Below are 19545 nucleotides of genomic sequence, written 5' to 3' on the forward strand. Positions count from 1 at the left end.
AGGACAGGAATCCAGAGGGGGAGAGGTGCTACAGAAGGGACTACCCGAGGGAAGCAGCATCGGGAAGTATGCTGGAGTGCTGGATCCAAGTGGATAACATGCAGAGCTAGGCTGGCAGGAGCTCTGATGCCCAGAACATGGGAGCAGGGTGCCTTGCAGTGCCAGCGCTCGATGAGAGCCAGCATGGCTGGAAAAGGGAGCCGACCCCACAGGGTGAGGCGTCTCCACCACAGCGACTGCTTCCCACTGGAGTCTGTTTCCGGAGCGCGGCACAAGGCTCCCCGGGGCTGCGGAGAGTAACGTCCCAGCGCGCCAGGGGAGCGAAGCCACTGCCCGAGGGGTGGGGACGCTGACGGCTGAGAGCCCAGCCCCTGCAATCCCCTTGCGCTGGGGCTGGGCGGAGAGGAGGCGTCATGGCGGGCAGGCTGCCCCGGCAAACACCTCCCCGCCACGTCATTGCCGGGAACTGGAGACCAGCTCCGCAGGCTAGTGCTGCTGCCTGCCCGCCGGCTACTGCACAGGCCCGGGGTTGGAGCGCGCCGGGGGACCCGATCCACGCAAGGCAGCGGCTGTCTCGCCACCCTGCCCCGCTGTAAGTGCAGCCCTGCGCCGGCCGGGCAAGCTGCTCCGCGCTGCTGCCGCCCCCTCTCCATCCCTAGCCCTGGCCTCCGCTCCGAAAGCGAAACTGAAAGTGAGCGCGCAGGGTGATGGCAGCCGGGAGCAGGGCCGGTGAGCTCTGCCGGTGCTGGCAGACTGGGCAGGTGCCTGCAGTGCGCGCCACGTCTGGTTCGGGTTCGGGTTCCCCTAAAGAGCTGGGTCTTCACGGGCCAGCGGCTGAGGCCAGGGAAGGATGCGAGCGCAAAGTCCAAACTGGCTTCGTAAGTGTGGGCTGTAAAGGTGCATGCACACCGAGGACTGGGTGTGATAGTGTCGCTCTGAAAAACACCTCTTGGTTATTAACTGTACACGGAAAACGCATGATGGTAAATAATCACAGTCACCAAGGTTTTAAAGAGTAACACAAGTTACTTGTGCTCAATGGCCATTTAGGCAGCGTTTTGTTTAGGTATTAAGAGCTTTTGGTGGCTTGCAAAGTGCAAATAAAAAGAAAATAATACACTTTCTTCATTATAAAGTACTCTTGTTTATGTGCTTTACAGAGACTTAGTGGGATAATATGCATGACTGGAATATTGGAATAGAAGAGTACAGCTTGCTCGGGAAGGACAGGCAGGGAAAAAAGGAGACGGTGTTGCCCTGTATATTAAAAATGTATACACTTGGACTGAGGTCGAGCTGGAAATAGGAGTCAGACTTGTTGAAAATCTCTGGGCAAGGATAAAATGGGTAAAAACTAAGGGGGAATGTCATGGTAGGAGTCTACTATCAACTACCTAACCAGGAAGAAAAGGTGGATGAGGATTTTTTTTTTAAACAACTAACAAAGTCATCCAAAGCACAAGACTTGGTGGTGATGGGGGACTTCAACTACCCAGACATCTGTTGGGAAAACAACACAGCAGGGCACAGATTATCCAACAAGTTCTTGGAATGTCCTAGAGACAATTTTTTTATTTCAGAAGGTGGAGAAAGCTCCTAGGGGAGAGGCAGTTCTAGATTTGATTTTGACAAATAGGGAGGAACTGGTTGAGAATCTGAAAGTGCAAGGCAGCTTGGGTGAAAGTGATCATGAAATGGTAGAGTTCATGATTCTAAGGAATGGTAGGAGGGAGAACAGCAAAATAAAGACAATGGATTTCAAGAAGGCAGAGTTTAGCAAACTCAGGGAGTTGGTAGTAAGAGCCTATGGAAGCAAGTCTAAGGGGAAAAACAATTGAAAACAGTTGGCAGTTTTTCAAAGAGACATTATTAAGGGCACAAGAGCAAACTATCCCACCGCATAGGAAAGATAGGAAGTATTGCAAGAAATCACCCTGGCTTAACCAGGAGATCTTCAATGATCTAAAAATCCAAAGAGTCCTAAATAAAGTGGAAACTAGGTCAAATTATAAAGGATGAATATAAACAAACAAGTATGGAGGGACAGAATTAGAAAGTCCAGGACACAAAACAAGATTAAACTAGCTAGAGACAAGAGTAACAAGAAAACATTCTACAAATACATTAGAAGCAAGAGGAAGACCAAGGACAGGGTAGGTTCATTACTCAGTGAGTGAGAAAAAACAATAACAGAAAATGTGGAAATGGCAGAGGTGCTTAATGATTTCTTTGTTTTGGTTTTCACCAAGAAGGTTGGTGGTGACTGGACATCTAACGTAACAAATGTCAGTGAAAATGAGGTATGATCAGAGGGTAAATTAGGAAAAAAACAAGCTAAAAATTACTTAGACAAATTAGATGTCTTCAAGTCACCACGGTCTGATGAAATGCATCCTAGAATACTCAAGGAGCCAACTGAGGATATATTGGAGCCATTAGCGTTTATCTTTGAAAAGTCATGGAAGATGGGGGAGATTCCAGAAGACTGGAAAAGGACAAATATAGTGCCAAATCTATAAAAAGGGAAATAAGGACAACCCGGGGAACTACAGACCAGTCAGCTTGACTTCTGTACCCAGAAAGATAATAAGCAAATTATTAAGCAATCAATTTGCAAACATCTAGAAGATAATAAGGTGATAAGTTACAGTCAGCATGGATTTGTCAAGAACAAATCATGTCAAACCAACCTGATAGCTTTCTTTGACAGGGTAACAAGCCTTGTGGATAGGGGGGCAGCGGTAGATGTGGTATATCTTGACTTTAGTAAAGCTTTTGATACTGTCTCGCATGACCGTCTCATAAACAAACTAGGGAAATACAACCTAGATGGAGCTGCTATAATGTGAGTACAAACTGGTTGGAAAACTGTTCAGAGAGAGTAGTTATCAGTGGTTCACAGTCATGCTGGAAGGGCATAATGGGGGGTCCCACAGGGATCAGTTCTGGGTCCAGTTCTGTTCAATATCTTCAGCAATGATTTAGATAATGGCATACAGACTACGCTTAAGTTTGCGGACGATACCAAGTTGGGAGAGGTTGCAAGTACTTTGGAGGGTGGGATTAAAATTCAAAATGATCTGGACAAACTGGAGAAATGGTCTGAAGTAAATAGCATGAAATTCAATAAGGACAAATGCAAAGTATTCCACGTGGAAGTAACAATCAGTTGCACACATGCAGAATGGGAAATGCCTAGGAAGGAGTACTGTGGAAAGGGAGCTGGGGGTCATAGTGGATCACAAACTAAATATGATTCAACAGTGTAAAACTGTTGCAAAAAAAGAAAACATCATTCTGGGATGTATTAGCAGGACCATTGTAAGCAAGACACAAGAAGTAATTCTTCCACTCTGCTCTGCGCTAATTAGGCCTCAACTGGAGTATTGTGCCAGGTTTGGGCACCACATTTCAGGAAAGATGTGGACAAATTGGAGAAAGCCCAGAGAAGAGCAACAAAAATGATTAGAGGTCTAGAAAACATGACCTATGGGGGAAGAGTGAAAAAACTGGGTTTGTTTAGGCTGGAGAAGAGAAGACTGAGTGGAGACATGATAACAGTGTTCAAGTACATAAAAGGTTGTTACAAGGAGTAGAGAGAAAAATTGTTCTTCTTAACCACTAAGGATAGGACAAGAAGCAATGGGCTTAAACTGCAGCCAGGGAGGTTTAGGTTGGACATTAGGAGAAGTGAAGCACTGGAATAAATTGCCTAGGGAGGTTGTGGAATCTCCATCATTGGAGATTTTTAAGAGTGGGTTAGACAAACCTGTCAGGAATGTCTAGATCAGTGGTGGGCAATCTGTGGCCCGTGGGCTGCACATGGCCAATTGGGGTAATACCCTGGCAGGCCGCAAGACCATTTATTTACATTGACCATCTGCAGACATGACTGCCTGCAGCTCCCAGTTGCCATGGTTCACTGTTCCTGGCCAATGGCAGCTGCAGGAAGCGGCGCGAGCCTCAGGGACGTGCTGGCCGCTGCTTTCCACAGCTCCCATTGCCCGGGAATGGTGAACCATGGCCACGCCTGCGGGCAGTCAATATAGAGACTGTCTGGCGGCCCACCAGCAGATTACTCTGACAAGGCCACCGGGTTCCCCACCGCTGGTCTAGATAATTCTTAGTCCTGCCATGACTGTAGGGGAATGGACTAGATGACCTCTTGAGGTCCCTTCCTATGTCCTATGATTATTTGGTATGTTACATATAGCAGATTTTTGTGTGGATAATATTATTGCTGTTATTTCTTTTGGATGGCACTCAAAGTGTTCTAGGTGCTTTCCAAGCAGAAGCAGTGGTGATAACTTGTGATTTTATCACAAGACTTACAAAAGTTTTACTGTAAGCCCTACCTCCTAGAGACAAGTAAATGTGTGAGAATTGCAGATTTCATTAAAATAAAACCAGAAAAAGCTGTGCAACTTTCTAGTCCTCATGATTGCAGAGGAAAGCTTGAAAATGTAACCCAAGTATGCTTGAAAGCTTGGAAACCAGAAATCACATAAAACTAACTTTTTTTGGGAAAAAATCTGATACATTTTAAACCTGCCTCATAATTATTTGGAACACTTGGGGTTGGCAATACTGCAGAAGGGAAGGTGTGGTCCTGACACAACAAGATAAACACCACCCTGATCCTGCTAATGCACTACTTGCATGTAATTAAGCAAGTGTGTACAGTATTTTAAAGATAAGGGGCAACTCTGAAAACGTTTGTAGCCCCCGCCCTGCCCTGACATCACATGTGCGCAAGTGGATCCTTGCTCTTATATGGAACTTCACTACCTCCAGGATAAACATTTTCCAGTGTGTTCATTACTATGTTTATGAACATCCTCATATTATTGTAATTTTAAATATAATAGAACACTGGCCTTATAACTCATAATGAAGTATGTTCTTTTTATCTTTGTTTCAAAGCCTTAAGCTGTGCACTGTAGAAATCTTGGCATGTCTTGCTCTCAGGTTATTATACTATCCTGTATGTTCTACATATTGTGAAAGTGGTGTATTGTTTCTATTTCCTCAGGGTTCAATGGATTTAACAAGTCAACCATGTTCCTTAAAAGATGACTCTATTGTAAGTATTTTCTGTTGTGCCAATGCTATAAGAATCTGTATTTGAAAAAGATCTCTAAATGGAGATGTTTAGCTGGTGCTGTAAGATATTTTTCAGTAATAATTAGGCACTCTTTTTCTGAACAGCTTCCAATTATAGCCTGTATCTCCTTTCTCTCTCTCTTTCTTACAAAATTAAAAAGATAAATAAAAAAAATAAAAAAAATCTGGACGGGACAAAGCACTGGAAAATATGTTGTAGGAAATATTTTGTGGAATATCCAGTTTGGCATGGAAACTCACTCCATTACTTAATGGGTCTTTTCTGTGCCTAAATTTTATGATTCACATTCCAGTTTTACGTAATCCTAAGTGAAACAAGAGGGATTTTTCTGCAGGTCTTTCTGGAATTTTTCTCTTTCAGAATATTGCAACCAGAAGTAAAATGGAGCAAGAAGGGCTTTTCCTTCATTTCTGGTGCTCAGCCCAGCTACAAGTTTTCTAATTTTTAAATTCTGAAATACTTTTTGATCCTATTTTCCCTAACGATATTATTCTTGGCAGTCTAATCATCTGTTCCTGCAAAGACTTATACACCTATAAGTAGGCTTGGAGGGATTAGAATTTTGTTGATAAATGTCGATTTCACTGTTCACACATGAAGTGACAAAAATTTCCATCAATAATAATTGAAATTTACAGATAGGCAAAGTAAGCAAAATGCTGCCCAAGTAAGGATTTAAACTTTTATATTAGGCTTGTTACAAATGGACTAGTGAAATAAATAGTAAAAACAAGTATGATTTGTTGATTGAAGGACATTTGCTTTGTATATTTTGATGTGATGGTGACAAATTGTGTTTTAACAATTATAAAGCTTTAACTTTTTGAATCTCAGCAAATACTGGCATTAGTTATCTTACTCTCCCATAATTTTGCACAACTGTGAACATTTTAATTGATAAAAATGCTTAAAAATAAATATTGATATTATCTATTGATTTTTTTTTTAAATAATTTAAATCAAATTCTGCCAAGGCTCTTTATATAACTTTATACACTGTGAGTAAACCCACTGACCTCAGTTGACCACATTGATCTTAGTTCTTTTTGGAAGACCATGGGGCAGCATGCCTCCACGGTGTGTCAGAACTATTAGCCCTAGTTTGCAGTTGGATAATAGTTCCAATTAGGTCCCCGTGTTTAATGACCAAAATCCATTTTCTGATATTTATATCCTTTCCAACCACAACAGTAGTTCAGTGATTTCTGTCTAACTTTCAAGACTTATTGAAGTGAAAGAGTAAAAATGAGAAACTCATTGTTATAGTGCATCTGTTATACTCCTGCATGAAAATACTGTGAATATCTAATTCAGCATGTCTCTATCAGATTTGCCTAATCAGCACTTTCTCCCCATCACCCATCAGGACTGGCAGAGTTGCAGAGAAGCAGCAAAGGCTCTCAGTCAAGAACTGGACTGTTGTGTACTGATTAACTAATAACTACAGTGGCAAAATATTTCAAATTAGTGCAAAGTGTTACTCTTTTCAGTTTACTAATATAGTTTGAACACTGCTGGTATGATTTGTACAGATAACAATTTAACAAGTAAATAATCTCTCTAGCATGACATATCTTGTGATATTATAGTGTGAAAAAATAGTACTGTGCATTTTCTTGTCTTTCTAGAACCTGAAAGTTATTGAACATTCTGGCACACAGATATATGACGTTGACAATCTTAAAGAAGAACTAGAAAAATGGAAGGTGCGTATGAACTGTACAGCTCTTAGGTTTCCACTGAAGTCAGAAGCAGCAGCATGCATGTTTCCAAAAGAAAAAAATTGCCCAAAGATTGCTTTTAAACCGACTTTACAATATTTTGTTTGTTCTAATGAAAATATACTGAAGTACTTGTTGTTTTCAATGTCAAGGAAAGGCTTGGAAAAGCTGAAAAACAAAAAGATGAGCTCCTTCTTTTGAAACTAAGTGCTGATAAAGAGAGAGATCAGGCACAAGATGAGCTGAAAAAGCTAATGGATTTAGAAGAGGAGCTATATAAGGAGAACATGATAAAAAAGGAAAACCAGGAGGTAATAAGAGAATTTTCCCATAGCTATCAACATTTGGAGAAGAGCTGTAGACGTGTTCCTTGTAGGTTGGAGTACTTTCCCCTTTCAATCCAAAAAGCTCCATCAGAACTACAATTTGTAGGGCCAAAATATTTAGCACATCATTTTATAAAAAATTCAGAAGTTACATGATAAAAATAAAAAAAAAATCTTGCAGTAATTTGAAAGAATGCAGGCAAAGCTAAGACTTTCTACATCACAGGTAAAAAGTGATGGATAACAGAATATACCTTCAACTGGTCCAGGGCTCCCATTGACAGCAGTCTTACAATTCACGAAAGTCCACATTGTGTTGAGTTGGGTCATTCAATTGCTCTATCAAATTACATAAAGAACACTTTAAAACAAAACTTCCTAATAAAAACGCCTCATAAAAGCTTAGAGCATCCAGGAGAGTTAGTCACTTCTACATAACTGTAAAGAGCTTGCAACCTGAGAAAGCTTGTAGCTAACATAGCTGCATAAAGACACAGAAGTTTACTTACTAAGGATGGCAAAGTTATTCTCTGCTTCATTTGAGAATGAATTGGTAATTGCCCTTGGGGTATGTAATCTAGGCATTTGCAACATGAGTGGTAGGCAGTGAACTCTTCCTATACTGTCAGGGGCTGATGGTTGTGGCTTATCTGGGAGAGAGATTTGCAGTACAGTTTTAGATTTGCCCTATGAGCTGTAGCTTAGAGGCTATTATCTCAGTATCCCAAGGTATTTTTAATAATGATTTTCATGTAGATGTTCAAGCCAATAAATGATGGATTCAATTTGTTTTGCTGGTACATTATTAATTTCAGAGAACTTCAGACATAGTAGAATGTAAGTAGCCAAATAGACTGAAATTCAAGCTCCTTGTCCTCATGCTCACGGCTCTACACGGTTTTGCCTCATTCTACATCTCTGTTGTTACTTCCCCATTATGTTCCTCCCAGTTCTCTTACTTCACTGTGCCCTTTTTCTTCTTTCTACTCAGCTTTGTGCTTGTAACTTGTTGCTACACCTGGAATACCTTGTTCTCATCCTACAGGTGCTGTCTCTGTCCTCTTTCAGATCCCTCTTGAAAACCCTCTATTTCAAACAATCTTTTCTTTCTCTTATCAATAATCTATATCCTCTCTGCATTGTCCTCATTCTGTGTCTCATCTTATTTGGAGCCTAATCCTGAAAACACTTTATATATGTGAGTAACTTTACATATGTACGTACTCCCAGCCAAAGTCAATGGGATTATTCATTGGTAAAGTCACTTAGATGCACAAGTATTTGCAGACTTAGGCTTTAAAGCCCAAATCCTCTGCTGTACTCATTCTGCTCGTTGAGATGTTCTCAGAGAGCTACTGTGGCTCTCTGATCATGAATTCATAACTTTTAAAGTCTGAAGGAACCATTATGATCACCTAGTCTGACCTACACAAGACACTTACCACATAGACTCTTACCGTGTAATTTCTACATCAAACCCATAACTTCTAATTTCACCATCCCCGGTAGATATTAGAGCAGTCTGGGAACTGATGTAAATGCCATAAGCTGATAATGGTGCTAAAGGAGCCACCCACTAGTTCAGGATAACTGGAGCTCATCACTTCTACCATGTCCCCTTTCTAATCCTGACGTGTTCCCTATGCCGGACACTGCAAGACAGCTAGCATGGGAGTTAGTTACATTGGCAGTATACCCGCTCAGGATTCCCCTACCCCTAGGAAATCCAGAGCTGTGGAAATGCAACTGATTTCTGCTTCCCTTTTACCTCTTGAATGCATAAAGGGAGTGGAGTGGGAGGGGGCCCGGAACTGGCCCTCAGTCTGTAAACTCTTCAGGACAGGGAATATAGATTATCCAGGACCCGATCCTGCCCATTAATAATTTAATGCACACAATTAATTTCATTGAACTAAACAAGGCTGTTCACATGTATTAATCCCTTGTGTATATGAAAGTTCAGGGCCTAACTGTGTAAAGTGCAGTGTAAGTTCACGTACCACTATAAATGTTTCTGAAATGTTACTTTTTTTATTTAAATTGAATGGAGCTGTTTCTTGGACAGGAAACTTACCTATTGGATAGTAATGTGTACCATTGAGTTAATCTATCTCGTAATTGTTCATGCCATTGATGGTTGTGTGGTTAGTTATTTTTAGCAAAAGATTAAAAATGGAAATTTATTTTCCAATTTCTAGTGCCTACCACTTTTTACTGAAATCCAGAATTTGACCCTTTTACATATTATGCATTATATTTGTAATCTGCAGAGAAATCTTGCTGTAGTAAAGCAACAAAATATTGAGCTGCAGAAGGAGATTCAGAAGCTCAAAGATGACCTTGCAGCAAAGAGTTCAAAGCTTTCACAGGATTTTCGGGTAATTGCTATTTGAAATATTTACAATAGAGCTTTCAACATTTTACTTCTGAATTTCTACACCCTAAGGGCCAGATCATCAGTTTTGTAAATCTGTGTAGGCTCCATTGACTTCAGTATGAAATTCAGCTATTGCTTTCCTTCTCATTCTCTATCTGGCAAAGTTAATAAATGCACTTGACAGTGAGGGGAAAAATGGAAATATGAAACTGGGAGATACAAGAAAGATCAGGACATGTTTTAATGGAAAAAATTGAAAGAAAAAGAAAAGTGCATAACATTTTCATGAGTTCATATTTTATCTCTCTGTCGGAAAGAGGAGTCAAAAGAATAGGGACTTGTCCATTACAGAAAAAAAAACCAAAACAAAACCCCAAACCATGATTGTAACTTTAGTTTTCCCAAATTGCATGTAGCCTAATTTTGATCTCACTTATAGCGTGGAAATCATTTGAAGTCAGTGGAGTTATATTGATATAATATGGGTAAGTTCAGAATCAGAACTCTCTTTTGGCTACACTGCTGCAAATGTTATGAAGCACTGTAACATTCATGTTTATTTTACTAAGTTAGTAACATGCGAGGCAATTTTAGCAGGCCTCCTATTACCAAAGAGCTACACTCAATGCAGCACAAACAGTAACCATAAACTGCTTTGTGATATCGACTTATGCACAATGTTTTGTACTTCCTTTGGTGTTAAAAGTTCTACACATCAAAGCTCTGATCCTGCAGGTAGAATCCCTATTTACTTCAACTGGACTTTTAGTACCTAAGGACAAGTTTGGGCTCAAAGTTTATTGGGGAGGAAAAGTAAAAGCTTACAGACTAAACTCCTTAGGGGACATAGGATCCAGGAGAGGTTGGGGAATCTCCATCACTGGAAGTTTTTAAGAACAGGATAGACACACACCTGTTAGGGATGGTCTAGGTTTACTTGGTCCTGCTTCAGTCCAGTTACCTCAGTGGTGAATTCAGCCCTACTATATATTAGCCTTAAAAAAAAAAAAATACTGCAGAGTGAGGCAAGAAAGCATACTGTACATTTTTTCAGTTGCTTAATAAATTATTTAAACATTGTCATTTCCTGTCTTGATTCTACAATATTAGATTAAAAGAGAGATACTGAAAAAGAAAATGAAGTTTACTAGGATGGAAAATGCTGAGAGTGACGACACATTTTTGAATACTTGCTGCCTTTTTCACATAACTGCAAAAATTCCATTCAGATTGCAGCAAAGACAAGCTCTTCTCACTTTTGAAGAGGAGGATGGTATGGTCCATATTTTAAATATAACTAGCAATGTATTTCATGTTAACAGCAAGGGATATGGGGTTAAACAACAATTTATTTGATCACCAGGAGGGCTAACTAGCCCAGGTTGCCAGGGCTGGAAGGGGAACCTGCTTACAGTGAGTAAGAGCACCAGAATCTGGTTCTCAGCCTTAATGCAAACAAACATTTTCATGGTATCACAAATAAAGTTGAAGACAATATTGAGACAATCGGTTAATAACTCCCACTTTCTCTACATTCAGAGCCCAATCCTGCACTCACTCAGATGGGTGCACAGAGTTAGACTACTGCACCTTGTGAGAGGAGAATTTTGCCAACTATGTCAGCATCAGCTCTAGTCCAATTAAACTCAGCTGACAGGTGCTCACAGAATACCAGCAGTTGACCCTCAGTTACATAGATCCTACCTCACAAAGGGATGAGGCCTGATCTGCAGCCCATGGAGATCAATGCAAGTCTTTCTGTAGACTTCAGTGGGCTTTGGATCAGTCACTGTTATCTTCACATTAATATACAGACTTAGGGTATGTCTACATCTACAATTTTGCAGTGCTGGTTGTTACAGCTGTATTAGTACAGCTGTATAGGGCCAGCGCTGCAGAGTGGCCACACTTACAGCAACCAGCGCTGCAAGTGGTGTTAGATGTGGCCACGCTGCAGCGCTGTTGCACACCGCGGGGAAGGAGACCTGTTTGAAGGGGGGGTCGGGGAACGCCAGAGCACACCGCGGGGAAGGAGACCTGCTTGGAGGGGGGGTCGGAGAACGCCAGAGCACACCGCGGGGAAGGAGACCTGCTTGGAGGGCAGTGGAGTTTGCTTAATTACCAGAGAGGCTTCCTCAGGTATGCTGGGTTACCTGCTTATTCCACGGAGGTCAACAAAAACGCTGGTGAGTGTCTGCACCTGATGATGCGCTGGATCCTCTACACCCGAGGCACGACCGGGTGTACGGCCAGCGCTGCAAACAGGGAGTTGCAGCGCTGGTAATGCCCTGCAGGTGTGTACACATCCTAAGTTGCAGCGCTGTAACCCCCTCACCAGCGCTGCAACTTTGTAGTGTAGACAAGGCCTTAGTCAATATTAGTAAATCCCTGCCAATTAGTATAAGGCAGTTTTCCCTACATCAGTTTCCTTGAGACACAGCTGTGCCTTATTAAAATGCAGGCAACCCAAGCCTGCAGTGGAGTTGGAGGTTGGAACTTAATTCATCCAGATTTAAATTAAACAGAACAGTTTGTTTGCAAACTAGTAAATAAAATTTCACATAAAGCAAGAGCCTGCCTTATTTCTCGATTAACTCTTAGATGGAATCAAAATGTTTCTTACTGGTAGCGATTTAGCCATAATTTTGTATATAGGGATAGCATCTTTCATACTGAGGATCCTAAAATAGTTTACTAGTGATGCACGTTGCATACAGTGGTGAGATTTTAAAAAGGTATTTAAACACCTAACAAAGCAGATAAGTGCCTTTGAAAATCTCACTAGGCACCTCACTCCCATTTATTTCACTTTTGGCGGTGCAAAAGAGATTTTTGGCTAAGGGCACTAGGGAATACCTTTCATTAGTGTAAAGCTATCTGAAAATCTTCTTAATTTCCCTTGCAGTTGCCCAGAAACTGATAAGAAGAGGTAAGCATACTGTGAGCCTGGATAATGAAAAGATAGAGTTGAAAGCAGTGCCAGTTACACTAGAAACAGGAGTCAAATTTGAGGTAATTGACAAGTCAATATAAAAACCTTTGAGATACTTAAAGAATATGTACTTTTGTTTTCAAAAACTGTATCGAATAGGTACTGTAGCACATAAAGAAAATAAAAGTATATTTTTTGTTAGCTCCATGTAACAATTTCTGGAGAGAAGATTAATGTTTCTGAAGTACCAGATCTACCGATACCTGATGAGTGGATCAGAGACAAAATAGAACTGAATTTCTACAAATCCAAACGAGGAGGAGGAGAAGTAAAGGATGTGAGATATGACAGAAGGTCTCGCACAGCCATGATTACATTCCTCAAACCTGGAGGTATTTTATGTACCATCGTTTTAGCTAAAGTTACAGGGCCTGATTCTGCACTCATCTGTAGGTTTTTACCCTGGTGGACCTGCATGGACTTCACCTGAATTATTCCATGTTTATTCCACTGTAAATGAGAAGAAACTCAGGCCCATAGTTCTTTAAACAAAACTGTGTTTAATCACATTCCTTTTGGATCAAATATGAATTCATACATAGCTTGTAAGCTTTGATATTTTCCCCCTCACATTACAGTATTCAAAACTTCTTCTGCCTTTGCGTTACTGGACTTCATTTTACAGGAAAGAGAAAAGTGAGAAAATATACTTGACATATCATGCCATTGAAAGTTACCCAGATTCTCAGCTGGTGTCAATGTGTGAAACTCCACTAAAATCAGTGGATCTGCATTAATTTTAGTGGACAATTAACTAACATCTGTTTTGTCATAAAAGTCAATTCCAATTTCCAAATAGTAAACTTGTAAAAATTATATTTAGTTTCTAACTATATACTAAAAGGTTTGGTCTTGTTTCTGATGTGCTTACAAAATACACCTTAGATAAAATTAATACTATTTCCCACTTTTGAATTCTTTGTTCTAGTTGCTGACAACTGTGTGAGACGTACAAAGCACCCTTTCTACATAAATGAAAAGCGCTTTATGCTTTCTGTTTCCCCAAGCATAGAAAAGCATTTGGAAAAATTTCAGGTAAATTAATCTTATTGACGCTACATCCTAAAACAGCAAACAATCTGTGCTCTGGGAGGGTGGATTGTGATCAGAATCTTCCCCTCAGGTCATGGAATGGCAGGAAAACTGCTGTATTCTCAGAGCAGCTGTTTCTGCCTCATTTTAGGTGGGTGTATACAAGAGCTTGCTGGTGAATTCACATTGCTGTAGATGAGGGGTCAGCAATCTTTCAGAAGTGGTGTGCCAAGTTCATTGTAATTTAAGGTTTTGCGTGTCAGTAATACCTGTTAACGTTTGTAGAACATCTCTTTCTGTGTCTTTATTATATAAACAAAACTATTGTTGAATTGAAAGTAAATAAGGTTTTAAAAATATTTAAGAGGCTTCATTTAAAATAAAATTAAAATGCAGATCTTATCAATTTAGTGTGATCCTTGTCTGGGGTTCCAGCCACCAGCCCCATTCAGCCCGCTGCCGGTCTGGGGTTCCATTCACTCAGCCAGCAGCGGGCTGGTGGAGGGCTGAGCAGGGCCGGCAGGTGACTGAGTGTCTCAGTCTGTTGCCAGTCTGGGGTGCCGGCTGCTGGCCCCTTGCCAGTTGGGGTCCCGGCCACTGGCCCTGCTCAGCCTCCTGCTGGTCTGGGTGAGCAGAACCCCAGGCTGGTAGTGGGCTGAGGGGGGCTGGCACCTGGGATCCGGCTGGCAGGAGCTGGCGGACGGAACCCCAGACCAGCAGCGGGCTGAGCAACTCAGCCCCCTGCCAGTCTGGGGCCACCAGCCCCGCTCAGCCCGTTGCTGATCTGAGTGAATGGAACTCCAGACCGGCAGCAGGCTGAGCAGGGCCAGCAGCTGGACCCCAGACAGGCAGCGGGCTGAGCAGGGCTGGTGGCTGGAACCCCAGATAAGAATCCCAGCCCTGCTCAGTCCACTGCTGATCTGGGCTGAGCGGGGCCAGTGGCCGGGACCCCAGACCAGCAGCATGCTGAGCTGCTCAGTCCACCGCTGGTCTGGGGATTCTGTCTGCCAGCTCCAGCCAGCCAGGATCCTGGCCACAGGCCCTCCTCAACCCGGTACCAGCCTGGGGTTCTGCTCACCTAGGCCGGCAGGAGGCTGAGCGGGGACAGCAGCCGGAACCCCCGACTTGCAGCAGGCTGAGAGCTGCCGGCACCCTAGAGTGGCAGCGGACTGAGCCACTCAGCCCGTCGCCAGTCCTGCTCAGCCCGCCGCCGGTTGAATGAATGGAACCCCAGGCCGGCAGTGGGCTGAGTGGTTCAGCCTGCTGCCACTCTGGGGTTCTAGTAGATGGCTCCTGCCAGCTGGGGTCTCAACCACTGGCCTGCTCAGCCCGCTGCCAGACTGGCGTTCCCTGGGGGTCCCCAGGCCGGCAATGAGTGCTGAGTGGGGCCGGTGGCTTGGTTCCCGGCTGGCAACGGGGCAGCATCTGGAACCCTAGAGTGGCGGTGGGCTGAGCTGCTCGGCCTGCCTCTGTGTGCCATCAAAAGTTGGCTCGCGTGCCACCTTTGGCATGCATGCTGTAGCTTGCCGACCTCTGCTGTAGATCTACCAACTTGGCCCTAGGCTCCTCTGGGACACAGGAGCTGTGTGCTTTACAGATTGTGGAAAGTGTTCACTCCTTGCAGAGAGTCCCCCATAGCTTGTTCCTCTGTTGAAGATCTTATGACCTACAATATGAGGTTTGTAATTCACTCAGAAATCACACACAAATGCTTTTTTGATCATATGTCACAGCAGTAACCAGTATAGTGTCTGTGCTACAGTCAGGGCAGAGATAGGGTTCCATCAGGTGTTTTATGGCTTAATTGTTCTCCTTTAAGTTACACACAATTGATGAATCTGTGTCCATACCATAAAAGCACCACTGAATCTAGCATTAATTTAATCCCTCATTGCCTGTGCTGTGGCTAATGGGTATATTATACCAACATTCTCAATCAAACTAAAAGCACCCAAAAAGATTCTACAAACAGTAAATCCTCTCTGCAAAACCCCACAGTTCATGTATATTAGTGGATTCTCTTTATCCATCTACTTATGAGGTTAGAAATGATTTCTCTATGCCCATATTTGCAATATGCACTCCAGTGTGTATTGGCCCACTTTGGCCCAGATGCAAATATCCAGGATTGTTTGACCTCTGGAATTCAAACCTCCCACTGATTTTAGTATTAGACCAACATCATAGTAGAAATCCTAAAATGAAAGGCAAGCTTGTAGTGATATCTTCACAGTAACATTTTTAAGATACCAATTCCTGAAACTGAATATACCATGTGTGTTTTCTTCCTTACCAGATATTTTCTGGGATTTCCAAGAGGACCATACTGCTCTCAGGAATCCAAGAGGTTGAGGAGGATGAGGAGAGCATGCAGGACATGATTGAAATTCATTTTCAGAAGCCTAGCAATGGTGGTGGGGAAATTGAGAACATCAAATATGTAGCAACAGGAACCAAACTAGCCTATTTTGAGGAAGATACTGAGAATGTGTCGTGAAGCGTTCCAGCTGGGACTTTCACTTTGCCCAGTGTGACATAGTATAATGGAAAATGTTGCAGACTTTTAGTTTTTTTAATATCTGTGCTTTTTAATCTTCAAAATTTACACTTTTGAAAAGAAGAAGTGCCTGTCTTTCCTTCCTTTCATCTGCATGATGCCAAGACTCTTAGGGAATGTCTACGCAGCCGTTAAATGCCTGCGACTGGCCTGGATCAACTGACTCAAGCTCAGAGGGCTTGGGCTGCAGGGCTATAAAATTGCGATGTAGATGTTCAGGCTCAGGCTGGAGCCCAGGCTCTGGGACCCCGCAAGGTGGGAGGGTCCCAGAGCCTGACTATCTACACTGCAGTTTTAAAGCCCCACAGCCTGTCAGCTGACCCAACCTAGCCTCATGTATTTAACTGCTTTGTAGACATGCCTTTATGGTCTGGAGCACACAGCTATGTGAAACCCACTGGTTCTGTCTTATAAAGATTCCTTGTAAAATTCAACAAATATTACGCAAAGCCAAGATCAGTGCAAAACTCACCTGAAACCGTAGAGTTGGCTTAATGTACATGGGTCCACCAAACCCCTAAATCGCTCACCAACACCTAAAACTTGATCAAGGTTGCTTTCTGCAAATCAGATCTGAGTTTCACATGGATAACAAAACCCAAAACTTGATAGATTTTTCCTAGTTGAGGCTGTGTTAGGAAACTTTTACGTAACTGCTCAAAAGTGACTTCAATGTATATGCTTTTTTAAAGTGGCTCTTTTTCATACAGTGTATAGCCCAATAGGACTTCAGGCCTATCAGATCCTTTGGTGCTGCCACAATACAAGCAACTGATTCTTATAAAATTACAGAATAATTTCTTATCATCAAATTAGCTGCAGAATGTCAATAATAAAGGAAGTGATATCCAGTTTTTCCAAACGTGCTTATGATCAGAAGGAGAATGTTCAGAAATGGCACCAGTTTACTCATCAGATTGACATCTGATGAGCTAAATCAGGCCTGCACAACTCATAAAGCAATGAGGGCCATATTACTCCAAAGAAAACAGCTGAGGGCTAAACCCCCTGCCGAACCCCACTCCCAGCGCCGCCCAGCCCCCCCAAAACACATCCCCCACCCAGCGCTGCCTGGCCCCGCGGAAACACCCCCTGCCCCCAAGTATAAAGCCTCGCCGCCACTGCCTGCCTGCCCGACTTGTCATCCCCCCCATGAAATAAGGGAAGGGGAAAAGGGGGACAGTGTGAAGGGATTTGATGTGACTGTACAAAACACAAACACAGGCCACAGGGAGCCTGGGGGGTCGGGGGCAGTGTGATAGGGGCCGGGGAGGCTCGCATGTTGTGCAGGCCTGAGCTAAATTGTGCCTTTAAGGAACAACTCAGCATGGGTAAAAAAATGGCATGGAGGTAATCTTGCTCCTGGGGCAATTCTGTGCCACTGTATATGCTCAGAATTCATGTGTCCCACAGAATTTTATTTGTCCTCACAGAAAATACATTCTGCCCCAGAAATGCTGCAGTTCTGCCTTTCGCCCACCAGAGGCCACTGTGGTGCCAGAACAGCCAACAGCATGAATGCAGCACTTTGGGGCAGAATGTGTTTTCTGTGGGGAAAAAAATTCTGTGCACATGCAGTGGCACAGAATTCCCCGAGGAGTAAAAACTCATCACAGCATCTGGCTTGTGGAGCCAGATTAGGACAGACTGGGACACATGGGGCTGCTGGGGGATCACAGACGGGTTCAGAATGGCTAGTAGGGAGGACAGACTGAGGGGGAGATTAGTGGGCTCCAGAACCAGCGGTTGAATGGGAGTAGGGGTGCATAGCCACATGGTGATGGGTGCTGCAGGGACCCATCAGGAAGGAGGGATGCAAGGAAGGTGCCAATGTGCCTGATTGAATGGGAGAGGCTTGTAATCAGGGTCTGTATGAGGGGAGGCTCCCTAACAATCCTGCCCCTTCTCCCCCACAAAAACAAAACTTTCTCCCACCCACACCCAACAACCCTCCAGGTTCACTCCAGGCTCTTTCCCTCTCCCTCAGCTCCTCTGTTACTTCTGAAACTCCCAAGCTTTTGTGCTGCTTCTGATGGGTGCAGGAAACAGTTCTGTATTGTAATTTAAATGAATTACAGTATATACTCATTCATAAGCTGAATTTTTTTAGTAAAAAAAAGGATGCACCAGAGAAGGGGGTCGGCTTATGAACGGGTATAGAGAGGGAGAGGTGGGACACAGCCCCTCCCCCCCAACAGAGGGAGCAAGGAGGGAATCACAGCCAGCAGAGCCAGAAGGGAAGAGGCAGGGCCAGAATCTCTCCACTTCTGGCCATGCTACTTTCCCCCCCCAGCCTCTGAAGCAGCTGCAGCTCTGGGGCTGGCAGGCTGCAGCTGTACCGCTTGGCCCCACCCCCCAGATCAGGCTGTGGCCACACCGCCCAGCCTGCTGGAACATGCTGCGGCCGTGCCACCTGGCCTAGCCCGCTGGAACATGCTGTGGCCGCGCCGCTTGGTCTGGCCTGTCGGAGCAGGCTGCAGCCGCGCTGCCCAGCCTGCCAGAGCAGCTCTAGCCAGGGCAAAGACATCCTCCCTTGGCCCTCCCAAGATAAGGTGGGAAGGGATGGGATGGGGAGAGTGTGGACGTCCCAGGCTAGGGATGGGGTCATGGTCAGGGGTTACTCCCCTGACTCCCAGCTTCTCCCCCCACCAAAAATTTCCCCACTACCTGTCCTGGCCCATCAGGGTAACCAGCTGGCACACTGGGACACTTTGTTTACCTAGGTTTACGTCCGTGCCTGGGCCGCTTGAGGTAAACAAACCATCTCAGCCTGCCAGCGACTTATCTTGATGGCTTGGGAGCCAAAGTTTGCCAACCCCTTAATTATAGGTTCAGCTTATGAAAGGTTATAAAAATTTTCCATTTTTACTTACCCATCTTGGGGGAGGGGGTGTCGGCTTATAAACGAACCAGCTTATGATCGAGTATACACAGTACTCAAAAGTTCTGTATTAATATGCCTAGTAAGGAATCCATTTGTCCAAAAAAAAAAAAAAAAAAAGTTCTGGTAATTTTTTTTTGGTCTGTATTGTTACAGACAGACATTCTTACTGACATATTTTGAAATAAATTACCAAAATAATTGAAACTGGCATGATATTGTATTATTTTGACAAATAAAATATGATGAATTTTGTCAAATTTTAAAATATTGTGTGCAGAATTTTTAATTGTTTGGCACAGAATTCCTGCAGGAGTATAATCTGTACTGCTTTTGGCATGTATAATAATGTATACTCCCCCAGGAGTATAATCTGTACCTCTTCTGGGGCCTGATCCAACACCTACTGAACTCTTTGGTAAGTTAATATGAGCGCTCTCTCTCTAGGAAGGATGTATATTTTATGAGAGGTCTTTTTCTTGACTATTCGTATCTACAGTTACACTGTTCCTCCATTATACCTGTTATTTTGTC

General features: G+C 43.3%; 1 protein-coding gene across 7 annotated transcripts; it reads left to right on the forward strand.

The window, feature by feature from the left end:
- Window positions 1–281: 281 nt before the first annotated feature.
- On the forward strand, window positions 282–16986 carry NMI (N-myc and STAT interactor). 7 transcript variants are annotated; one of them, XM_030579445.1, is made up of 10 exons: window positions 282–592; window positions 5033–5083; window positions 6754–6831; window positions 6999–7157; window positions 9443–9550; window positions 10660–10822; window positions 12455–12561; window positions 12684–12873; window positions 13470–13576; window positions 15870–16986. In XM_030579445.1, exons 2-10 carry the CDS (start codon window positions 5039–5041, stop codon window positions 16068–16070), a joined length of 1158 nt encoding a protein of 385 aa, XP_030435305.1. In that variant the 5' UTR covers window positions 282–592; window positions 5033–5038; the 3' UTR covers window positions 16071–16986. The 7 variants fall into 7 exon arrangements, with proteins under 7 accessions (XP_030435305.1, XP_030435307.1, XP_030435301.1 ...); XM_030579447.1 differs by lacking the exon at window positions 282–592 and adding an exon at window positions 626–691; XM_030579441.1 differs by lacking the exon at window positions 282–592 and adding an exon at window positions 698–878.
- Window positions 16987–19545: the final 2559 nt, after the last annotated feature.

This window comes from Gopherus evgoodei, chromosome 11, assembly GCF_007399415.2.
Source record: "Gopherus evgoodei ecotype Sinaloan lineage chromosome 11, rGopEvg1_v1.p, whole genome shotgun sequence".
In the NCBI taxonomy this organism is placed as follows: domain Eukaryota; kingdom Metazoa; phylum Chordata; order Testudines; family Testudinidae; genus Gopherus; species Gopherus evgoodei.